At 44.0% G+C, this 25,109-nt stretch overlaps 1 protein-coding gene across 4 annotated transcripts in view; it reads right to left on the bottom strand.

Annotated features, from left to right (window-relative positions):
* Positions 1-3,519: 3,519 nt before the first annotated feature.
* The window catches only part of LOC132401092 (probable G-protein coupled receptor 139), a 45,008-nt gene continuing 23,418 nt past the window's right edge, over positions 3,520-25,109 (bottom strand). For 2 of the 4 annotated variants that reach the window (XM_059982923.1, XM_059982924.1), the window contains exons 2-4: positions 20,179-20,349; positions 16,995-17,131; positions 3,520-4,512 (exon numbers count right to left, since the gene is read on the bottom strand). In XM_059982923.1, coding sequence (XP_059838906.1) covers positions 3,536-4,512; positions 16,995-17,073 — 1,056 coding nt within the window. In that variant the 5' untranslated portion in view covers positions 17,074-17,131; positions 20,179-20,349 and the 3' untranslated portion in view covers positions 3,520-3,535. The remainder of the gene's footprint in view (positions 4,513-16,994; positions 17,132-20,178; positions 20,350-25,109) is intronic. The other 2 variants (XM_059982921.1, XM_059982925.1) reach the window with 1 other exon arrangement.

The following is a 25,109-nucleotide window of genomic DNA, read 5'->3' as shown; positions in this document are numbered from 1 at the left end:
GTGGCTCCTCTCACAGACCCCGGTATAAAGGCGATTGAGGCCTGAGCCCGGCCTCTCAGTCTCCAGGATATAGTATGATGGTCACTCACTGCTTGTTCCTTCTTCCAGTCAATAAAAGCCGATATCTCGCCTTACGTCTCAGAGTGAGTTATTGATGGTGCATCACTCTCACTGGTGAATACCAAACATAAGTATTCATGAAGGACCTCCCTTACCTCGTCTGACTCCAAGCTCATGATTCATCTACTATCCCTGATCAGTCCTACCCTCATTCTGGCTATCCTCCTCTTCTTCACATACGTGTAGAAAGCCTTGAGGTTTTTCTTAATCCTACTGGCCAAAGCCTTCTCTTGCCCCCCTCTAGCTCTCTTAATTCCATTCTTCAGCTCTTTTCTGGCTGTCTTGTAACTGTCTAGAGTCTTTGCTTCCTAAACCTTTAAGTACGCTTCCTTTTCTCTTGATGCTCCCCATCTCTTATCAACCATAGTTCCTTCACCTTACTATCCTTTCCCTGCCTCAGTGGGACAAACCTATCCATAGCCCCCAGAAAGTACTCCCAAAACAACCTCCATATTTCATTTGTATATTTCCCCGAGTACATCTGTTCCCAATTAATGTTCCCCAGTTCCTGCCTAATAGAATTATAATTCCCTCTAACTCAGTTAAGTATTTTCCCATACTATCTACTCCTACCCCTGTGCCAGGCCACAGTAAAGGTCAGAGAGTTGTGGTCACCATCTCCAAAGTGTTCTCCCACTAAGAGGTCTGATACCTGACCTCTCACCAAATCTGACATGGCTTCTCGTCTAGTTGGTCTGTCTACTACCGAGTCAGGAATCCTTCCTGGACACACCGAACAACTTCCACCCCCTTCGATCCTTTTGCATTAAGGAGGAGCCGATCCGTATTAGCGAAGTTGAAGTGACCCACGGCAACAACCCTGTTATTTTTGCACCTTTCCAAAATGTGTCTCTCAATCTGCACCTCAGTGTCTCTGTTACTATTTGGGAGGCGGGGGAGATGTTGTCTATAGAATACTCCTAACACAGTGACTGATCACTTCCTGTTTTGTCTTCCACCCACACTCAGTAGATAATCCCTCCACAATGTCCTCCCTTTCTACAGCTGTGATACTATCCCTGATTATCAATGCTCTCCCCCACCTTTTTCACCTGCCCATCCCTTTTGAACCATCTAAACCCCAGAACATCCAAAAGCCATCCCTACCCTTGTAACAGCCAAGTCTCTGTAATGAACACAACATCATGTACTGACCCCACGATCTAAGTTCATCACCCTTGTTCCTGATGCTTCGTACATTAAAATAGTCACACTTCAGTTCATCGCACTAACTGTAAACTGGCTCTATCAAATGCCTATCCTTCCTCACAGCCTCTCTACCTGTAGACCAACTGTCCCATCCTCTGACTTATCACTCTAGTTCCATCCCCCTGCCAAACTAATTTAAATACTCCCAGCAGCTCCAGCAAACGGCCTGCAAGGATATTGGTTCCCCTCAAGTTCAAGTGCAATCTGTGATGTTCTTGTACAGGTCATACCTTCCCCAGAAAAGATTCTATTGTTCCAAACATCTGAAACTCTGCCTCCTGCACCAATTCCTCAGCTATGCATTCATTTGGCATATCATCCTATTTGTAATCTCCCTGGCACATGGCACAGGTGTCAGTCCAGGGATTACTATCCTTGTAGTCCTGCTTTTCAGCTTCCTACCCAGCTCCCTACATCCTCTCTTCAAGATCTTCTCCCTTTTCCTACCTATGTCATTGACACCAATATGTACCTTGACTTCTGGCTGCCCACCCTCTGTGTACGCCATGGACCTGATCCAAGAAGTCTCTCACCCTGGCACCTGCTACAACATACCATCTGAGTGTCTCTTCCACAATATCTCCTGCCTGCTCCTCTAACTATTGAGTTCCCTGTCACCGCCGCACTCCGCTTCTCCCCCACTTCCCTTCTGAGCCACAGAGCCAGAGCTCTCCTGGGCAGGTCATCCCGCCAACCATTGCCAAGGCGTTTCAGTGTTCTAGAGGGGAATGGCCACAGGGGTACTCTGCACTGTCTGCCTATTCCCTTGCCCTCTCATGCAAGTCCCCCAGCTATCTGCCTCCTGCAACTCAGGGGTGACTACCTTGATGCTGACAACTTCCTCATTCCCTTGTACGAGCTGAAGGCCGTCCGCCCATAGCTCCAGTCTGCAGCCGGGTGCACGTCACACAGACGTAGCTATCAGGGAGTCTGGGGATCTCTCAGAGTTCCCAACTGCCAATGATAAAGCCATCCTTAATTGTTCTTGGGAAGGTTGTGTGAAGGGAACCACTCAGTTCCCCCAGTGAAGGGTAAGGGCAATTCCGCAGCTTGATCTGACGGGAATTCCAGCATTTGGACACACTGTGGTGAAGAAGTGGCACTTGAGTTCCACTTCTGGACAAGATGCAGCCTGGAGGGGAGCCTACAGATGGTGATGTCTCCATGCTTTCACGCATCTGAAAGGATAGAGGTGATGGGTTTCGAAGGTGCCATCAGAGAAGCCTGGGTGATTATCTGCAGTACATTAAAGTTTAGTAGGTGGCACAGCACTGTGTGCTTTTGGTGGGAATAAATATTTAAAGGTGATGGATGTGATAGCAATCAGCAAGGCTGCTTTGCCCCGGACTCCTGCACTACCTCAGAATAGAGGGATGTCCTAGAAAGGAGATGAGGAGGAATTTATTTAGCTAGAGAGTGGTGAATCTGTGGAATTCTTTGTGACAAGAGAGTGAGGAGGCCAAGTCTTTAAGTATATTTAAGGCAGAGGTTGATAGATTCTTGATTGGTCGGGGTACGAAGGGATACGGGAAGAAGGCAGGAGATTGGGGCTGAGAGGAAAATTGGTTGAGCCACAATAAAATGGTGGAGCAGACTCGATGGATCAGATGGCCTAATTCTGTTCCTATAACTTATGGTCTTATGGATGGCGTTCAGCTTCTTAAGAGTTATTGGAACCACACAATGAGGGGTGACATCATTGAAACCTATCGAATGTTGGAAGGCCTCAATAGAGTGGATGTGGAGAGGATGTTTCCTATGGTGGGGGAGCCCAAGACCAGAGGTCACAACCTCAGAATAGAGGGGCTTTCTTTTAGAATGGAGATGAGGAGCAATTTCTTTAGCCAGAGGGTGGTGAATCTGTGGAATTCATTGCCACAGGCAGCAGTGGAGGCCAAGTCATTGGGTATATTTAAGGTGGAGGTTGACAGATCTTCGATTGGCCGGGGGCGCGAAGGAAACGGGGAGGCGGTAGGAGATTGGGGCTGAGAGGGAAAATGGATCAGTCATGATGAAATGGTGGAGCAGGCCTACTTATGTATCTTGTGGTCACTCATCCAAGTATTCCATTAGTCTCCTGTCCTATCCCTTATAAAGAGTGAACAAGCTTTGGGGTGTTAGGAGGTGAGTCACTTGCCATGAGGGACCCAGCCTCTGATCTGTGTTTACGTGGCTGGTCCATTGAGTTTTTGGCTACTGGTGAGCTCTAGGTTCCAGCAGTGATCACAGGCTGTTGAATGGAGGCACAATGTATGCTGTAGACCTTCAGTTGGGTGTTAGAATTGGGGGCACTGGGCGCTTGAGTTCTGCAGGTCAGGACCTGAAAGAATTCCTGGCGGAATGACTTGCTGATGACGCAGTAGAGGAGGAAGTTGATGGCAAAGTTCAGCCACTGCATCATGTTGCCGATGTCTGCAAAGAAGTTGATCATCTGGCTGTAGTCGTCGCGGTTGTGGTCCGGCCGGTTGTAGGCTGTCCTCAGGATGCAGTAGGTGACAAAGCGAGGGAGTGTCAGGAGGACGAAGGTGAAGGAAATAGTAAAGAGGATTAGAATAGATTTTTTCACCAGGCCCCGCACGGTAATGCCATTTATCGACCTCAGCTGCTCCTGAGTGAACATCCTGGAGGCTGTGTAGAGCTGATGCCCGATGAGGATATTGAAGAGGATGAGGAGGATGTAGGGGATACCCCCTGAGACCAGTGTGTAAAACCACACCACGGCAGTGGAAAAGAAACTATCACTGTAAGTACATTTGTGCGCCTTCTCAGTCTGGTTGGGCATGGTGGAGTTCAGTAACTCTGAGTTGTAGATCCAGTAGGCTGGAGCAGCGATCAGATGAGAGGCCACAGCGACGCTTATTATGACTCTGATGGTCACTTTAGTCTGGGAGTAGGGCTGTCTGACCCGAGTGCTCCTCAGCACCAGGTAACGCTCAATGGTGAAGGTGATCACAATCCAGGTGGAGGTGAAGATAGAGCCATACTCCAGCACCGTCAGCAGCTCACACCACGGGGAGATCACCCAGAAGGGACTGGGGTCCAGCCACACCAGGCTCAGGTCAATCAGTGCACCCCAGAACAAGCACAGTGTGTCTGCAATGGCCAGCGAGATCAGGTAGAGCCTGGCCACCGTGGACATCCCACATCTTCTACTGTAGAGGGTGTAGATGGTGAGGAAGTTCGCTGCAGGGAGAGAGAGAGAGAGAATACACACCATGAAGATAGCAGTAACACAGGTTCAACAAAGGAAAAAGCATATTTTAAAATAAAACTGTAAGATGATTTTGAGGAAAAACATGATTGATACCCTAAATTACACAGAGTTTGCAGGCCATTCAATACTTGTGCTCAGTATGATCCAACTCACTGAACCCCAACGGGAAACCCACTAATCCCATTCTCCTTTTGTACTTACCTTGGATTCCACCAGTGCTTTCCCCTACGGCCATGGAACCGGAGAATGTTCTATATTCCCTCTGTGGTCCCAGACTACTACCACACAGATAAAGGTCATTTGGCCCACCATCCAAACCCCATTAACCTGATCCCGTTTACTTCTCTCCACCTTTCCATCATCTCCCCCACTCTCTGCGACTTACCTACACACCAGGGGCAACTTGCAGTGGACAATTAATTTCTCCAAAGTTGGCCAACTAATTTCTCCCAAGTTCCTTACTTCGTACATTTTGTTCATGCCAGTATATTGGCTTCAGCATCCCCATTTCTGTCATGCTCATCGGGGCTTTTGATTACATCTTTGTATTTGTACTCAGTCTAATGTACAGTTTTGGTCACCGAATTATAGGAAAGATGTCAACAAAATAGAGAGAGTACAGAGGAGATTTACTAGAATGTTACCTGGGTTTCAGCACCTAAGTTACAGAGAAAGGTTGAACAAGTTAGGTCTTTATTCTTTGGAGCGTAGAAGGTTGAGGGGGGACTTGATAGAGGTATTTAAAATTATGAGGGGGATAGATAGAGTTGACGTGGATAGGCTTTTTCCATTGAGAGTATGGGAGATTCAAACAAGAGGACATGAGTTGAGAGTTAGGGGGCAAAAGTTTAAGTGTAACACGAGGGGGAATTTCCTTACTCAGAGAGTGGTAGCTGTGTGGAATGAGCTTCCAGTAGAAGTGGTAGAGGCAGGTTCGGTATTGTCATTTAAAGTAAAATTGGATAGGTATATGGACAGGAAAAGAATGGAGGGTAATGGGCTGAGAGCAGGTCGGTGGGACTAGGTGAGAGTAAGCATTCGGCACAGACTAGAAGGGCCGAGATGGCTTGTTTCTGTGCTGTGATTGTTACATGGTTATATAATGCAGGTTTCTAATCCAATCTAGGGCTTCTGTGTCTATAATCAAATCTGCAATTCAGCTTTAAAGAATATATTTCCAGTAGCTGCATTGACAATAATTAAAAATTCTAATCAGGTTCCAGATTAACCAAGACAGTCAGCAGAGTTTCATTTGAAGTGGCTGATAAAAAACTTAATGAGATCACCCTCACCAGTTCTGGGCAATGCCCCCCCCTCCCCTCCCCCGCTTGGGTTGCATGGGCCCTTGCTTGCTGGGAAGTATGCAAGAGTACATATGCATTCAAACATGCGCAAATAAGTAAAACACACTCATGTACAGCAAAACACGTACACCCGCAAGCATGCACGTGCACAGAGATATATATGTATGTCTATACAAGAACCTGCGCATGCAGAGTCACCACTCTAAAGGAAGTGTTCACCCTCTGGGACAATTACCCTGATTTTCACACTCGGGTTTGTTTAAATGCGAGCGCACATACACAAGTGCGTAAAGGAAGAAGAGCTTAGCTCTGTTTTGTATAACTGCAGTAGAGTGGCTACACCTCAGCAGTGGGGAAGGAAGGAGAGCTACCAGGATACGTGAAGGAAGTGGAATTTCCCCCACATTGGCAGAACTTCCATTATTTAAAAAAAATAATAAATATATACAGGTACCTTTAATAGAATGTTTCATAATTCTGTTGGTTTGGAAAAATTTGGAACACCCAGTTTGATCGGTTAATCTTAAGAAATTCACTTTATGAATGCCATGTTCTCACTGTTGGACTGCAAACAGTGGATTTGCTAAATTGCAAAATTCAGCTAATCCATAGGCTGGACGGAACAGGAGACTGTTAATGGAGTTTGTTAATCTTGATAAATTATTTAAGTCACAGTTTTATCAACAAATTAGATGCCAAATTATATTTTTATAAAATGATGTAACACTTGAAGAATAGATTTCTATTCTTATACCCAGAGCAGTGAACATGAGAGAGGTCACTGTCAAGCGATTCAGATCACTGGAAAAGTCTAATGATGGGTTAAAAGATGCTTGTTTAATTCTTCTGGCAATACTTCTCACTAAGGCTGGGAACGAAGACGTCCTGGCTCTGAGAATAGACAATTCATCACATTTGGAATGTTGTCTTTGTTCAGGAAACAACTCACTGCATTTGCTTCACGGAAAGGCACTAAACACCAAACAGGGTAACTGAACTTCTGAATTTGCATTGCTGGATTTGTGACTTATGAACTGTTGCCCTGTTTATTCAGTGAGGTTTTAATCCACTCTTTCTGTTCATTTGAAGAGTTAAAGCAGCTTAGTCGATGGGTTGCTAGTTTCAGTTTCAGTCAGTTTACAGTGCAGAACAAATTACAGCGTTGTCTACTGCAGTGGATTCCAGTTAACTGGGACACACTGGCACCGGTACATTTTGGCCCAACTATGCCACAATCCCAATTAGTTGAAATTTCATGGAAATATTTAAAAAGGTATTAAAAAAAGACTAGCTACCATTTAACTGAGTAAAAAAATTATGGAAGGCTTATTGAGAAAGTAAAGAGGCATGGGATCCAAGGGGACCTTGCTTTGTGGCTTACCCACAGAAAGCGAAGAGTGGTTGTAGATGGGTCATATTCTGCATGGAGGTCGGTCACCAGTGGGGTGCCTCAGGGATCTGTTCTGGGACCTTTACTCTTCATGATTTTTATTAATGACCTGGATGAGGAAGTGGAGGGATGGGTTTGCAAGTGTGCTGATGATACAAAGGTTGGAGGCGTGTGGATAGTGTGGAGGGCTGTCAGAGGCTACAGAGGGATATTGATAGGATGCAAAACTGGGCTGAGAAGTGGTAGATGGAGTTCAACCCAAATAAGTGTGAAGTGGTTCATTTTGGAGGGTCAAATATGATGGCAGAATTAATGGTAAGGCTCTTGGCAGTGTGGAGGATCAGAGGGTTCTTGGGGTCCGAGTCCATAGGATGCTCAAAGCAGCTGCGCAGGTTGACTCTGTGGTTAAGAAGGCTTAAGGTGTATTGGCCTTCATCAATTGCAGAATTGAATTTAGGAGCTGAGAGGTAATGTTGTAGCTGTATAGGACCTGATCAGACCCCACTTGGAGTACTGTGCTCAGTTCTGGTCACCTCACTACAGGAAGGATGTGGAAGCCATAGAAAGGGTGTAAATGAGAATTACAAGGATGTTCAAACAACAACACACACAAAATGCTGGTGGAACACAGCAGGCCAAGCAGCATCTATAAGGAGAAGCACTGTCGACGTTTCGGGCCGAGACCCTTCATCAGGACTAACCGAAAGGAAAGATAGTAAGAGATTTGAAAGTAGTGGGGGGAGGGGGAAATACGAAATGATAGGAGAAGACTGGAGGGGGTGAGATGAAGCTAAGAGCTGGAAAGGTGATTGGCAAAAGTGATACAGAGCTGGAGAAGGGAAAGGATCATGGGACGGGAGGCCTCAGGAGAAAGAAAGGGGGGGGGGAAAGCACCAGAGGGAGATGGAGAACAGGCAAACAACTAAATATGTCAGGGATGGGGTAAGAAGGGGAGGAGGGGCATTAACAGAAGTTAGAGAAGTCAGTTCATGCCATCAGGTTGGAGGCTACCCAGCCGGTATATGAGGTGTTGTTCCTCCAACCTGAGTTTGGATTCATTTTGACAATAGAGGAGGCCATGGATAGACATATCAGAATGGGAATGGGATGTGGAATTAAAATGTGTGGCCACTGGGAGATCCTGCTTTCTCTGGCAGACCGATTGTAGGTGTTCAGCAAAACGGTCTCCCAGTCTGCGTCGGGTCTCACCAATATATAAAAGGCCACACCGGGAGCACCGGACGCAGTATACCACACCAGCCGACTCACAGGTAAAGTGTCACCTCACCTGGAAGGACTGTCTGGGGCCCTAAATGGTGGTGAGGGAGGAAGTGTAAGGGCAGGTGTAGCACTTGTTCCACTTACAAGGATAAGTGCCAGGAGGGAGATCGGTGGGAAGGGATGGGGGGGACAAGTGGACAAGGGAGTCACGTAGGGAGCGATAACTGCGGAAAGCAGAAAGGGGGGGGGGGGGGAGGGAAAAATGTGTTTGCTCGTGGGAGGTGGCATAAGTTACGGAGAATTATACGTTGGACCTAGACTTCTCTAACTTCCGTTAATGCCCCTCCTCCCCTTCTTACCCCATCCCTGACATATTTAGTTGCTTGCCTGTTCTCCATCTCCCTCTGGTGCTCCCCCCCTCCTTTCTTTCTCCTGAGGCCTCCCGTCCCATGATCCTTTCCCTTCTCCAGCTCTGTATCACTTTCGCTAAGCACCTTTCCAGCTCTTAGCTTCATCCCACCCCCTCCGGTCTTCTCCTATCATTTCGTATTTCCCCCTCCCCCCACTACTTTCAAATCTCTTACTATCTTTCCTTTCAGTTAGTCCTGACGAAGGGTCTCGGCCCGAAACGTCGACAGTGCTTCTCCTTATAGATGCTGCCTGGCCTGCTGTGTTCCACCAGCATTTTGTGTGTATTGTTGTTTGAATTTCCAGCATCTGCAGATTTCCTCGTGATTACAAGGATGTTGCCTGGACTGGGGAGCATGCCTTATGAGAATCGGTTAAGTGAACTCGGCCTTTTCTCCTTGGAGTGATGGAAGATGAGAGGTGACCTGATAGAGGTGTATAAGATGATGAGAGGCATTGATCGTGTGGATAGTCAGAGGCTTTTTCCCAGGGCTGAAATGGCTGCCACAAGAGGACACAGGCTTAAGGTGCTGGGGAGTAGGTACAGAGGAGATGTCAGGGGTAAGTTTTTTACTCAGAGAGTGGTGAGTGCGTGGAATGGGCGGCCAGCAACGGTGGTGGAGGCAGATACGATAGGGTCTTTTAGAAGGCTTTTAGATAGGTCCATGGATCTTAGAAAAATAGAGGGCTATAGGTAAGCCTAGTAATTTCTAAGGTAGGGACATGTTCATTACAGCTTTGTGGGCCGAAGGGCCTGTATTGTGCTGTAGGTTTTCTATGTTTCTATGTATTTAAGTAAAAGAACAAGTTAGAACACTACCAGTACTACTATAGTACGATAAAACTGTGTATTAGTTCCCTATAGTTATCAATGGAGGAGTTATGCCACTGTGTTCTTCTGATAGACTGTAAATGAACAAAATCTTCACAGACATATAGTTAATGGACTACCGTCATACAATTTTCAACAATTGCTTCCTCCAAATCCTCATTTTCATTGTAACATTCAAAATGATTGTTGATACTTTCAAATTCTTCATAACCCTAATTTACTGAAGTAGTGAAATCATTTCATTTTCACTCAAGGCTGTTTCTGTCATCTCCAAGCCTGAATGCTTGAAATCATAGTGAGCAAAACAGTTCTGAATTGTCTTACTGTTTATTACTTGCAAACTATCAGTGACAAAAATCACTGCCTTTTGAACACAAGCACAAGCAACTGATGCTGCTTATAAACTGTTTGCTTTAAGCACAACGTAGAGTCTAAAGTCCATGCAAGTGCACGTGTCTGATGCTAGTTGGAAGCTGTTCAGTAACAGTCTCCTTCTCCAATTAAACAGTATAGTGTCCCAAATAAACAAAAGGATTCCCGGCTATTCTCTTGATTAGTTTTGTTCTTTAAGAGTTGTCCAAAATAAGTAGGTGTCCGGATTAGCCGATGTCCCAATAACCAGAATCCACTGTATTTCTGCAAAGTTAGCAATGAGCCACTGAGGCAAGTTAAGACAATCTGAAGCACTCTGAGGAGTGAACTAGTTAAGATGCTAGAAGTTCTATACCATAGGTCAGGAATGTTGGATTGAACATCACCACAGCAGCTGGAGCATTTCAATTCAAGCAATTAAGTAAAACATGAGTAAAACAGCATGGAATCCGGCCCTTCAGCCCACTGACATCAATCCTACACTAATATAATTTAAATATTTCAAAACTAGTCTTGTGAATTGTGGCCTTGAAGCCCCCCAGACTGTTGGACAAGGCATAGTACCTTCTCGGAAAGAAGATCTGCTGCCCTAATCTCAACTCCGTCTGGTCTATGCCTGCTAAACACTGCCTAATATGAAACCAGTCAACTCTTCTCATCACAGGACTGTCCTTTCATCTCAGGATTCATTCAGGTGACCCTCCACTGCAAGTATATCCTTTGGTAAGGCGATCCAAAACTGCATACAACACACCAGTAATGGTCTCACCAAGGTGTTGTCTAAGGTGTCCTTAGAGATCAGGTTACCACAGATCAAAGCAAATCATACACAATGGCCAACATGGCTGGATGTTGTTTCTGCAGCAATGTCTCTCCCTCCCTCGCTGATGAGAGAGAGGGCCTGCCTGAGATACCAAGGTGTTGGGTTATAGACTGTAGTTTCTGATAGAATCTAGGTCAAAGCCTCTTTGGAAGCTTTCACTATTGCTTGCATGGTGGGGGGGTGGGAAGGGGTGGGTCGAGGCTTCTCTGCCTGTGCATGTGAGGGGCGAGGGGGTCCTTGGGGTTCTGAATGTTCCTGTTATCCATTCTTTGGGGTTTCTTGTTTTGTGGGCTTCTCTGTGAAGAGTAAGAATTTCAGGTTGTATGCTATACTGCATACATTCTCTGATATTAAGTTGAACCATTTGAAGATTGGCTACAGGGACCTCAACTTCACTGGCCACAAGTGTGCAGTGTGAACAGAGCACTATCTGAGGTTATTTACAGTGGCAGTATCTCCTATCACCAAGATGCCACTCGATCTATGGCAAACCTATTGTATGCCCTACCCCTTTCAGGCTTAGGTAGAATAAATACTGCAGGAACGAAAACAGGAGAGGGTGCTGTTAAGGGCCTGCACAGTCGGTGGGCAACCCTGCTTTTGTAGTAAGAACAGAAAATGCCAGTAACATTCACCAGGCAGCATCTGCGGAAAGAAAATCAGTTCTGTTTCAGATCTGGGACTTCTCATGCATACTAAGAAAGGGAAGGAGCAAGCTAGTGTGCTATAGGTAGCCGACAAAGTGAAGGAGGAGATGGGGGTGGGATGAAAGGATAATCTCTGGTAGGGTGAGACCAGATGATCTAGCTTGGCGATTAAGGGGGTAAGTTAGAATAAACTTCTTTGTGTTTTTAATGTTGTTGATGGTAAGGTTGAGGAACATGCACAGCAGGTTAGATTGTACCAAAAAAAATTGAATAAATTAATAGCAGATAAAAGACCATTTCTGATGCAGAGAGAAAGAAAATGCGGGCATCTGCAGAATTTCTCATGTTTACGAGTTCTCTGAAGCTGGAGAATTTTGTATTGAGTCCAGTAGGCTACAGAGTTCCCAATGAAGGTCATTCCTGGTTCATCTCAGGTTCTAAAGGTCAGTTCCAGCTTTGCAAAAGGTCCCAGGTAATGGAAGATCTTCTAGGGCTCCTAAATCTGTCCTCTTAAGGACAGACATTTGTTCAGAACAGACCAGGCCTAATTAGCAGTATTGGTGGGGCAGCCTTCAAGAATGTCTATCCCACAGCAGACGTATGTTGAATGTGACTGTCTGAAGCACGGCTTGACATCTCGCCAAGTCATGAGACCATGATTAGCTCTTCCAAGTCTCCATAGTGTCAGCCTGCATGGGCACACCATCACATGACCTCTTGGCTCAAAGCACTCACTTCCACACGTCCATCACCAGTCACTCAATATCTCCATCCTGCCGGAGTCCCATCTTCCCAAGCAATTGGGAAAAAGTAGCTCATTAAACCAATAGGATGTTTCTCATCCTGTTAATCAAATGGGAATTTTCCCCTCCCCAATATTTAACAGCAGCAAACACAAATATAAAAGAGGTCCTCTTTAAATTAGCTACATTTTGCTTTTTTGTCATCATGTTTGTTACTCTTTGCACGGAGCCTGGGTGGACCCTGAATAGTTGGCAACTGTCATCCAAGACATCGTTCCAAAGAAAACAAGATGCCAGAAAAGAGCAAGAAAATCCCCAATTATGTAATTGGATCACAAAATGGGTGACATTCTGTGAAGTCAAGAAAATAGGTTATATAGTTCTGTGCGAGCAGAGCAGGATGTGACTCACCATGGAGATCAGAATGAAGTCACACACAATTTGCAGCAAAGAAAACTGTAGGTGGTGAAAGTTGCAAATAATGAAGGCAGGCAGGCCTTTCAGCCACTCTGGCCCTGCTCAGCTAATCTGACCTTCAACCCCCATTTCTTGGAATTACTTTACTGTTGCCACATGTACGACCAGGCTGAAAGACAGTTTCTATTTCACTATTATACTATAGAAAAATCCCCTAATATAAGATAGACTCTTGACCTAACAATCTACCTTGTTGTAGCTTTGCACCTCATTTTCTACCTGCACTGAACTTCCTCTGTAACTAACTCTTTACGTGGCACTGTTATCACTGTTTCCTTGTCCAACCTTGACGTAACGATGTCATGAAATGAACTGTATGGCTGACAAATAAAACAAAGTTCTTCCCTGTAATGTGTGATGATAATAAACTGATTTGTTTAAATGTGTTGGGATACAGTGAAAAATCTTTTCTTTGTATGCTATTTATTCCATGCACATTTACAGTGGACTCTGGTTAATTAGGACACATCGGGACCAGTACATTTTGGCCCAATTTAGCAGCTGCCCAATTAGCCAAAGTTTCATGGAACTAATTAAGAAGGTATAAAAAAAGACAAACTACCGTTTAACTGAGTAACAGGTTACGTATTTAAATGAAACATGAAACAAATTAGAACACGCCCTAGCCCTCTACAGTACTACAAGATTGTGTATTAGTTCCTAATAGTAATCGACGGAAGCATTTATCAGGTGTGTGCTGCTGTGGTCTTTTGTTGGTAAATTAAATCTTCTCCACAGGACGTGCAGAAGAGATCTACAGTGAGATCCAATGGCCAAGAACGCGGTTCTGTGAAGAGTGAAGGGCAAAACAAGGCACAGCAGAAGTCACAGCCATCCACGGCAACAAAGGAATATCCCTATTGTGATGACTACTCGTACCACTGCACACAGACTTCTGAGAGTCGAGGGAGTGGAACTGCCCCAGTCCAGCGGCTTTCCCACTTTAAAAGCTCTCCCACACAGGTTTTCCTGTCAACGGACAACCCCACCAAATCACCAAAATTAGCATAGACATCTGGTGCCGATAATGGACTGCCTTCATACAATTTTCGATCAACAACACACACAAAATGCTGGTGGAACACAGCAGGCCAGACAGCATCTACAGGGAGAAGCACTGTCAACTTTTTTAGGCCGAGACCCTTTGTCAGGACTAACCGAAAGGAAAGATAGTAAGAGATTTGAAAGTAGTGGAGGGAGGGGGAAATGCGAAATGATAGGAGAAGATAGAGGGGGTGTGATGAAGCTAAGAGCTGGAAAGGTGATTGGCGAAAGTGATACGGAGCTGGAGAAGGGAAAGGATCATGGGACAAGAGGCCTCGGGAGAAAGAAAGGATCCTTACCCTTCTCCAGCTCTGTATCACTTTCGCCAATCACCTTTCCAGCTCTTAGCTTCATCCCACCCCCTCCGGTCTTATCCTATCATTTCGCATTTCCCCCTCCCCCACTACTTTCAAATCTTTTTCCTTACGGTTAGTCCTGACGAAGGGTCTCGGCCTGAAACGTCGACAGTGCTTCTCCCTATAGATGCTGCCTGGCCTGCTGTGTTCCACCAGCACCTTGTGTGTGTTGTTGTTTGAATTTCCAGCATCTGCAGATTTCCTTGTGTTTGCTCATTCAATTTTCGATGATTGGATCCTCAAAACCTTCACTTTCATTGCAGCATTCAGGATGATGGTCGATACCTTCAAATTTCTTTGTAGTTCCTAACTTGTTGAAGTAGTGAAATTGTTTCATTTGCACCTCTGGCCATTTTGTGGCATCTCTAAGCCTGAATAGTTGAACTGTGGTGAGCAAGACAGTTCAGAATTGTCTTTCTGCTTTCTTCTCATCAACTATCAGTGAAAAGAATCACTGCTTTTTGAACACAAGCATGCACAACTGACACCAATTAAAAACTGTTCCCTCTTCTGGCTGCTTTATACTTGTGCACATGGGCTACGCTGCAGCCTACACCGTAACCCTGATTTTCACTTCCACATTGCTCTACGCTGTAGCGAGCATGCATCGGTGTGCGCCAAAACGCTAGTTGGTGGTGGGGTTTCTATGCCACTGTGTTGAGTTTCTTCGTGAGAGACATGGATGAGGAAATGCATTTCAAACATTTTCACATGTTGGCAGGCAGATTTGACGACTTGGTTCATTTATTTCATATTGGTGTACACACAGCTTACAAACATGGCGGAGAAGAAGCAACCGGAAATGCGTAGGAGGAAATGCGGTGCTACCAAGCGGAGCAATCACAGTTGTGGTCTGCGTCGCTGCGACACACGAGTAACTTCTCTGGAGAGGTGCACGTCACCCTAAGGTGTAGGGTACGTGTTACCTACGGCGCAGATGCGACGCACAAGTATAAATCTGCCTTAAGTATGGCACAGTGCCTAACAGCCACACAAGTGATGCTAATTAGAAACTGTTCCTCACCATACTCCTGCCCCAATTAAGCGGCACACTGTCCCAAATAAGCAAAAGGAATCTGTTTTTTTTTCATTTTGGTTTTGTTCCTTAAGAGTTGTTCCAAGTAAGCAGCTTATCTGACTGATTGCTGGCTCGGTGAACTAGAATCCACTGTAGACTGGCGTAGTAAAAAGAAAACGTGGAGCGCTGAGTTGCTGTTCCAGAGAGAGTGACAAACTAAGGGCATGCATCAGAACAAGGTAGGCTGGCTGATTAGAGTTCAAGAGTTTATCTTTTAGCATATGAGAGTCTGATAGCAGCAGGGTAGAAGCTGTCCTCGAGTCTGACACTGTATGCTTTCAAATTTTTGTATCTTCTGCCCGTTTGGAGAGGAGAGAATGACCAATGTCCATAATTAGGTCACCTTCCCAAGACGATGAGATGTGTAGACAGAGTCGGAGTCTGTGTAATGGGCTGGGTTGCATTCAGAACTCTTCAGCAGTTTCTTGCAGTCGTGGGCAGAGCAGTTGTTACATCAAGGGTGTGATGCATTTGGATCGGATGTTTTCTGTGGTGCATCTATAAACATTGGTAATGAGTCACTGGGGACATGCTGAATTTCCTCAGAGTTCTGAGGAAGTAGATACGCTGTTATGTTTCTTGACCACAACATCCACGTGGCTGGACCAGGAGAAACTATTGGTGATATTTACACCTATTAATTTTCCATCTCAGATTTGACTGCTCAAGAACATCCATTTGCCTTTGATCTACATCATCTAACGCTCTCACCTAATAAATATCCATCCATTGCAGCCTCGGAAAATTCGAGAGCCCTTCAGAAAAGAATTGACGATTTCACACTCACAGACATCAGAAATGATACTCCCCCACCTCCGGTGTAATCTATGTGGAGTTTACATGTTTCCCCTGCATTTCTGGTATCCTCCCCTGTCCCAAAGACATGTGGATGGGTTAATTGGTCACCGTGTATTGCCCCTCGGTATAAGTAAGTGGCAAAAGAATGCCAAGGGAGGTGGTGGTCATGTGCAAGAGAGTAACTCAAAAGGCTACCGAGAAAGGAGAGGATGGGTCAAATGGAAGGATTGGGTCTGGTGGGATTACTCTGCTACAGGTCAGCATGGGCCTATTATGCTGAATGTCCTCATTTTCCATCATGGGTATCAATCAAGTTTTAGTTCTAGTTCCACCTCCCTTTGAGTACCCCACCACAGGAAATTATTCTAGTTCCACCTCCCTTTGGGTACCCCACCACAGGAAATTATTCTAGTTCCACCTCCCTCTGGGTACCCCACCACAGGAAATTATTCTAGTTCCACCTCCCTTTGGGTACCCCACCACAGGAAATTATTCTTGTTCCACCTCTCTCTGGGTACCCCACCACAGGAAACTGTTCTCAGTCTTTTCTCGACCTTTTGAACCTGATGTCACTTTGATGAAAGTGTACTGCCACTCTTCCAAGGTGACCCTTACACAGACCCAGGAAGACCTGCAAACACTGCAGAACCGAGCTGCTGCACATGTGGCTTTAGACAAGTTAATGATTTGGGATGGGACATTTTATCTGGAACAACATTTATAACAAAGAGGTTGATAGTTTGTCCCGATGCATGGTTTCGACCCAAGATGTCAACGGTTCCTTCCTCCCCACAGATTGAACTCAACCCACCCAGACTGTTTGCTACCTTGTGTCTCCATGTTCCTAGTTTATAATCCATAGGGAAGGCCTACTTCCAACTCCCTCACCCTTAATTTTCCTGAATTGCTTGTCTTGACTTTAGTAATACTTTGTTAGGTGCCAAACAACAGGACTTACCTGGGATTCCAATGGCGCACAATGAAGGGTAATAGATTTTCTGTACAGTGACAAAGGGATCAGACAGGCTGGAAGCCATATCTGGCAGGCAGGCAGGCAGCTTCCCTCTTCAGGAATTACTCAAGGCACTTGATTCACTGAAAGGAACATGATTCAGTGTTAATGCAAGGTATATAGCATTTGGATCCCAGCAGCTACACAAGCTGGGGCTTGTGGATCTCTTCACAAAGAGATACAAACTTAAGCCTTGTTTTCGTTTTCAAGTCTAGGTGCAAACAGGAATAGCATCTTAAGTTCCTAAAGTGGATGAAACAGAGTTAAAACTCCTGGCTGGCACCTTTCTTAGTTTTAGTTGTACCTGCACTGACTCAGTGGCTGAGCCCTCTGTTAGCATTCCCCCGAAAGCTGCGTAGTTGACCAATTATTACTCTGAGCAGCAAAATTCTTACACTGCCTGCAAGTTGTGTCATACCGTAATTTTTTTTTGTGTAATAAGGATACTATGAATATTCTGTAACACTGCTGGAACTTGAAACCCTGACAATGTAAGTATGCAGAAGCTTTAAAATGTTGTGGCATGTGCATTATTGAGAAAAATTATGGTTATATTCATTGACATATAATTAATTACATGGTATCTCACAATTATATTAACATAGATTTCAAAATTATATTAACGTTATATAAAAGAGAGTTACAGCTGTGTTAACAAAAGGTATGTACATGGGAATATTTCAGTAACTGTGTGGCCACGCACCCGCTCAACTTAGAGGGAATACTTGTCCATTATGTGCCCTCTGAGTGCAGCTGTGATATTGTCCCTGATTTATAGTGCAACTCCCCCTCCCCCCCACCCCACCACTGCTTTACCTCATTCTCTATCTTTTCTAAAACATCAAAACCAAGGAAGATCAAGCAACACACAGAAAACGCTGGCTCAACAGGTTAGGCAGCATCGATGGAGGGGGGTAAACAGTCGACGTTTCCAGCTAAGATTCTTCAACAGGACTGGACAGGAAGGTAGAAAGGGTTAAGAAGCCAGAATAAGGAGACAGGGAGGGAAGGAAATACAAGCTGGCAGGTGACAAGTGAGACCAGGTGAGGGGGAAAGATTTAAAGTAAGAAGCTGGGAGGGAATTGGTAGAAGAGGTAAAGGACTGAAGAAGAAGGAATCTAATTGTAAGAGACAGTGGACCATGGAAGAAAGGGAAAGAGGGCAGGAACCAGAGGGACCAAATGCACGGTTTGATGTTGAATGCTCTGTGTGTTATTTGTTTCTTGCTGCTTGTGCAATTTGTTCTTTTTTTTTCACATGTCTGATGGTCTTTTTGTCTGGGGTTTTTCTTTAAACGTTTCTAAGGTGATTTTTTTTGTGTTGTAGCTGTCAAGAAGACGAATCTCAGGGTTGTATCACAAATAAGAGAAATTCTGCAGATGCTGGAAAGCCAAGCAACATCCACAAAATGCTGGAGGAACTCAGCAGGCCAGGCAACATCTGTGGAAAAGAATACAGTCAATGTTTTGGGTTGAGACCTGTAGTGTCTTGCACAGGACTGTATATCAAAGGGGCAAAACTCCAACATGTTCTTCCTATGTCAATAGAAAGGCTATTGACTTACAGCTGTCTTAAATAACGAGTTGGCTGTCTCCAAAACACGTAATGTTAAATTTTCATAGCAATGCTTTTTAAATCATCTCCGAAGATTTGTTTTCTCCCCCACACCCTTCTGTACCACAGTTAAGCATTTGTTGTGCATGAGAAGGAAGGCATTGACCGTTTCCACAACACGTTGAAGAAACGGGAGAAATGACAACATTGCTGCTTCAAGCACTTTCCCTCTTTGTCACTTAGCATGCTTCAGGAATCAGAAACGCAAAGTCTTCAGCCTTGTCTCAGAGCTCCCTGACATGCGTCTCTTGTCTCGGACCTCCTGAATCCAATGCCTGCTTTCTCTTGCAATTCTCATCCTCTGTTATATTGAACAATGAAAGGATTCTCATCTTTGGTGACTGCAATATTCATATTAATAATCTGAAAATTGCAAACCTCTATGGCTGCGAATTCACGAGCTTACCAGATGGCCCAGATCTCACCCAGCAGGTCACTGAGCCCACCTATCAACTTGGAAACACATCTAACCTAGTATCAGAAAAAGGGTTAAGTGGTATTAATGCCTCTGTCTGATACTACTCTCTGATCATTTTTTTGTGTACTTTCCACTGCCCTCCGGCCTGGAACCAAGACCACAAAATAAATTACAGTTTAAGAAAAAATTGGTTTCTTGATGCCGCAACACAACTTAAATTCTCCGAGGTGACAAATGTATCTGTCCCATGTGACCCAATCTGCTCATTAACTGAAGTGGTTGATTCTCTCAACAATAACTTCACAAATATATTAAGCACAGTGACCTCAATCAGGGCCAAAAAGGAACCACATCATACAATACTAAACAATTCTGTCCACAAACTCAAGACATCACGCAGAGAAGCTGAGAGAAAATGGAGGGAAATTGGACTCGAAGTCCATTAAAACACCTTCAGGGAAAACTAGACTACATTAACACTGCTATACACTCTGCAAGACAAGTCAGTTTTTCCAAGATTATTACACAGAACAGTGATGATTCAAGAACATTGTTCTCAACTTTAAACTGACTGCTGAACCCTGCCCCACCCTACGTTCTCAGTTAGGCATTTGCCACAAAATGTGAGGAATTCATAATATTTTTATCAACAAAGTAACTTCCTTTAGGGAGAGTATAGCTGCTGATCCTGGTAACTTCTGCAGCCAACTTTCTAAAAAGATGGCAAGCATGCCACAATTTACTAGTATTTCCAATTTGGAACTCAATAAAATTGTAGCAAAGAGTAAATTGTCTACTTGCTGTCTCAACCCTGTCCCTACCACATGTTTTAAGATCTTTTTTTAAAATAGTGTTATCAATTCTCTTAGGAAAAGTATTCATACATACCTTGGAACTGGATGTCAAACCCCTATATAAAGCCAAACCTTGATAGTGAGGTACTAGCTAACTACAGGCCTGTATGAATCTTCCCTTCCTGAGCAAGATTGTTGAGAAAGTCATTTCAACCAACTCAACAACTTTCTGAAGGAGAACAATATTCTAGAAAAGTTTCAGTTAGGTTTTAGATCAAACCACAGCACGGATATGGCCCTTACCAAAATGGACTGCGTCCTTAGGCTCAGCACGAACGTCAATAGAGTCTCAGTTCTCATTCTTCTAGATCCAAGTGCTGTTTTTGACACAATTGACACAGCATTATCTGAGACTGCCTTGAGAACAACGGTTGGTAACTCCGGTAGTGCCCTTAATTGGTTTTGTTCATATACCTGAGAGAGAAATTTGTTTGAGTGACTTGGAGGCCAATTTTCCAAGAGATAGAATGTATGTTCTGGTGTTGCTCAAAGAAGCTGTCTGGGTCCCTTACTCTTCTCCTATGCATGCTCCCCTTAGGAGAGATAATTAGAGAACATAAACTTCTCCCTCTCCCTCTCCCCCCCCCCTCTCAATGTACATTCGTGTTTATTTCTGTACATGTATAAGTTATGTGCAATTTATGCTGATTTTACTCTGTTCATCACGTGCGTAATGCACTGTGCTTTTGCTAATAATGGGAATGCAGATGACTGACAATTGAGACTGACAATAATAACACCCCCATCTTCTGCTATGGCTACAGTAGCCAAATGGATGAGCAATAATTTCCTAGATGACGATAACACTAAGATACTTTTGGTTGGTCTCAAAGCCAAAAGAGATAAAACTCCTTGATATACTTGGGAACTTGGCTCCCCTTGTAAAACAGAAGTAACTAGCCTGAGTGCTATCCTTGATTTAGATTTGAATTTAAATTCCACATAAAGTGACCTGAACAGCACTTCTACATCAAGAAATATTGCAGAGGTACATCCATCTCGGTCAGATATTGATGCTGAGAAACAAATTCACGCTTTCATATCGAATAGACCAGATTGCTGCAATGCCTCTTTTTCCTGACTTACTGACGAACTTCAACTCATTCAGAACACCACTGGTAGACTTCAAACTCAAACCAGCATCCCTCACATACCAGCTACTCTGCTTGGCTGTATGTAATTTTGTTTTAGAAATGATTTAAAAGTTATCTTTCTTGTTTTTAAAGCTTTTAATGGTCTGGGACCTGAGTACATCACATAATCATTTTTGTTTTATAATCCTGCCCAAATTCTCAGGTCTTTTTCTGCCATTCTTTTAAATTTAAACAATCCCCCTCAAAAGGTAATTGCTAGGTCAGCTCTTTTGATCTACACTCCTAAACTGTGGACTTCAATACCTAAAACTACAAGGGATGCAGACTCATTTGGCATTTTTCCATACCAGCTTACTTTTTATTTAACTTCCCTTTTAACTGACATCTTTTTGTCTTGTATTTTCATGTTTATTTTCATTATTTATTTTATTTTCATACTTGTACTTTTATCCCATTGTGAAACACTTTGAATGACATCATTTGTATGAAGAGTGTTGCATAAATAAAGTTATTATTATATATATAAACTCTTCGTAAACCCTGGCTGTTCTCAGTTTAAAACAACTCATCAGAAACAAATCTCATTTAAGAAAAACAGTGCCATGTGCGTAAGCACCATTGCTCAAAAATAACATAGTTAACAGAAGCATAACTTATTGACATAGTCTAGTGAATGGAAGGATGTATCATCAATGTAACTTGGTTAAGAGAAATTTATCAGAAGCCTGGTTAAAAGTCTTATTATCAGTTAATATACTTAACAGCAAGATAATTTATCACCTAATCTAGTTAACAACCAAATTACAGCTTCACAACTCCTTAGCTAAAAGCAGGATAATTAATACACAGACCCTTGTTAATAGTGGGACACATATCAAACTAATCTAATTAACATCTTAAGAATAATCAATCTGACTTAGTTAACAGTAGCATGCTTTATTATCATTACCAACTTAATGGCATTACCAGCATTGTCTAGTTAGCACTGGATGCATGGTCAGCATCTAGTCTCTTTTACAGTAACATACATTATTGACCTAATCTACAGTGAACATTTTCATACATGCCATTACCACAGTCATACATTATTAGTAATTTATGTCACAACCAGTTAGCAGAATGCATTAACAACATAACATTAAACAGAAGCCCTCTTGGATTGAGAAGGGGCAAGTTCTACCTGACCAGCTCCTGGATTCCTTCAAGAAACCCACTGCCCTCTTGTACTGCAGGAAGGCCAGTGACTCTGTGCACCTTCCTTGCACAAAGCTTGTGATGAAATTTCACACAGAAGGCTCCTAATCAACCTGATCTGTGTAGGTTCACGGCAAATGCTGAAAATGGATACGGAAGTGAAGGGCGGGAAACAAGAAGTACTCATTAGAGTTGGCATTTTGGCACGTGCCAATGGGGTTGAGTTGAACCACTTATGGCTCATTGCTGGGACGATTAATTCCATGTGGTCAATCTGGGAGGGGCAGCAGGAGAACAAAAGGCAACTCAGAATAAGGTAGACAAAACATAAACTGGGCAGAAAGTGAAAATGTCTGCAGCACATAACAGACCCTTCGGCTCCCCAAATCCACACAACCATCAATCACTCATGTACAGTAATCATACAATAACTTATTTTTATCCTCCTCACATTCTCATTTCATTTTAAAATTTTTTATTAATTATTATTGAAGATTAACAAAAAAAAGAAACATTAAGTCAATATGTCATTATGTACAATAAGGAATTAAATTAACAAATAACTGATGAACAAAGCTGAGCAATATATCAATAATAAGAGAAAATAAAGTGTGAAGAATATTTTTTTGAAAGAAAAAGGAGGAAAAAAAGAACCCCTACTAACTGAAAAAAAACCAAAAAAGAAACCCATTGGGAGCACAACCCTGGAGCTATACATCATATAAATTTCCAAAAAAAACCATCAACCCGCCAACTCAAATCCACTTGAAGAAAAATTGGAAGGAAACCATATTAATTAATTCAAATCAGATGACAGTAGCAGGCGAATGAACCTCACCTTTTCTCAAAATCAAATTGAGTATCAGAAGTTTGACTTCTGATTTCCTCCAAGCTAAGGCATGTTCACATTCCCTACATTCTCATCCACTGCCCAGATCCTGGTAGTGGCTTGAATGGTTGTTCATTTTCATCCTTCTGAACATGAGTACACAAGTACTGCTCATTGACGACTGTTCAGTGACATTCGTTCTGAACACAAGTGTAACGGAGAATGAAATGGCTGTAGGCAAACATTTTAATTCCTTTCCCATTCCCTTTCCAACGTCTCCATCCGTGGCCTCCTCTTGCGCCAAGACGAGGCCATCCTCAGGGTGGAAGAGGAACATCTGGGGAGCTTCCAAACTGATGGCCTGAAAATCGATTTCTCCTTCTGGTGAATGAAAATCAGCCCCCTTCCCCCATTCCTCATGCTGACCTTCTACTTCTTCTCACCTGCCTATCCCTCTCCTCTCCTATCAGATACCCTCCTCTCCAGCCCTTGACCTTTCCCACCCACTTGGCTTCACCTATCACCTTCTAGCTTGCCCTCCTTATCCTCTGATGCACCATCAATAACTCTCGGAGACAGGAGACGAACGATAGGCTTTTATTAGCTGCAAGAGACCACGATTGGCAGCAAGAGACCACCACACAACATCCTGGAGACTGAGGGAGAAGCAGTGCCTCCAATCGCCTTTATACAGGGGTCTGTGGGAGGAGCCACAGGAGCAGTCAGCGGTGGGGGGAGGGGGGCATGTCCAGACAGGTATATGTAGTTCACCACACCCTCCCCCACCTTTTATTCTGGCATCTTGCCCCTTCCCTCTCAGTCCTGAAGAAGGTCTCGGCCCGAAATGTTGACTGTTTATTCATTCCCGTAGATGCTGCCTGAACTGAGTTCCAGCATCTTGTGAGTGTTGCTTTTGATTATTCCATTTTATTCTCTCCACAGCTCCCACTAGAATCGACCACTTCCCTTGATACTAGTCAAGTTTATTGTCATTTAACTGAATACATGTATATATCATCAATAACCATATCAGGTTTGTAGAAACGAGACAGTGTTTCTTCGAACCAGGGTGTAAAGCACAGTAGTACACATAACACACGATAACTTATGAAGGTAAGGATAGAATCTACAGATGAATCAGACATAAATAACAAACTAAAGTGCATTAATATTAAATATTGTAGGGTACAGAACAGATTAAGCAGTGACACTTCGAATAAGATGCAGCCAGGAGTTCTGAAGCCTAACAGCCTGGGGGAAGAAACTGTTTCTCATCCTGACCGTTCATGTTTTTATGCATCAGTCTCCTGCCTGATGGTAGAAAGTCAAAGAGGATGCTGGATGGATGGGTGGGATCCTTGATAATACTAGGGGCCCTGTGTACAGAGTGTCCCTGATAAATGTCCCTGAAGGATGGTAGGGAGACCCCTATGATCCTCTCAGCTGCTCTCACAGTCTTTCGTGGGGACTTCTGGTCCGATGCTCGGCTGCTCCCGTACCAGATGGAGATGCAACTTGTCAGGATGCTCTCCATGGTGCTCCTGCAAAACTCAGTTAAGGTTAACTAGGAACAATTTACAGTGGCCAATTAAGCACATCAACTCCCATGTCTTTGGGACAAGGGAGGAAACTGGAGCACCCAGACCAAAGCTGTGCGGTCACAAGGAGAAGGTGCCAACTCTACTGATTTAGCACAAGACATCAGAATAGTACTGTGGTGAACTACGTATACCTGTCTGGACACGCCCTCCCCCACCCCCGCTGACTGCTCCTGTGGCTTCTCCCACAGACCCCGGTATAAAGGCGATTGGAGGCACGGCTCCTCCCTCAGTCTCCAGGATGTTGTGTGGATATCTCTTGCAGCTGACTGAGCCTATATCTCACCTCACATCTCCGAGAGTTATTGATGGTGCATCAAGTACCTACCTCATCAGAATTGTGAGGCTCTGCTCGCTCTGCCACATCAAAACGTGCTTTGGGACCTCCTGAGCCAATAAAGGGTGGCAGAAGCACTTGTCTACTCACAGAAATGTAACTGCACAGTCTGGAAAGCCACT

This window comes from Hypanus sabinus, chromosome 10 (assembly GCF_030144855.1).
Source record: "Hypanus sabinus isolate sHypSab1 chromosome 10, sHypSab1.hap1, whole genome shotgun sequence".
NCBI classification, from domain to species: domain Eukaryota; kingdom Metazoa; phylum Chordata; class Chondrichthyes; order Myliobatiformes; family Dasyatidae; genus Hypanus; species Hypanus sabinus.
This window is presented reverse-complemented; position numbering and strand designations above follow the sequence as displayed.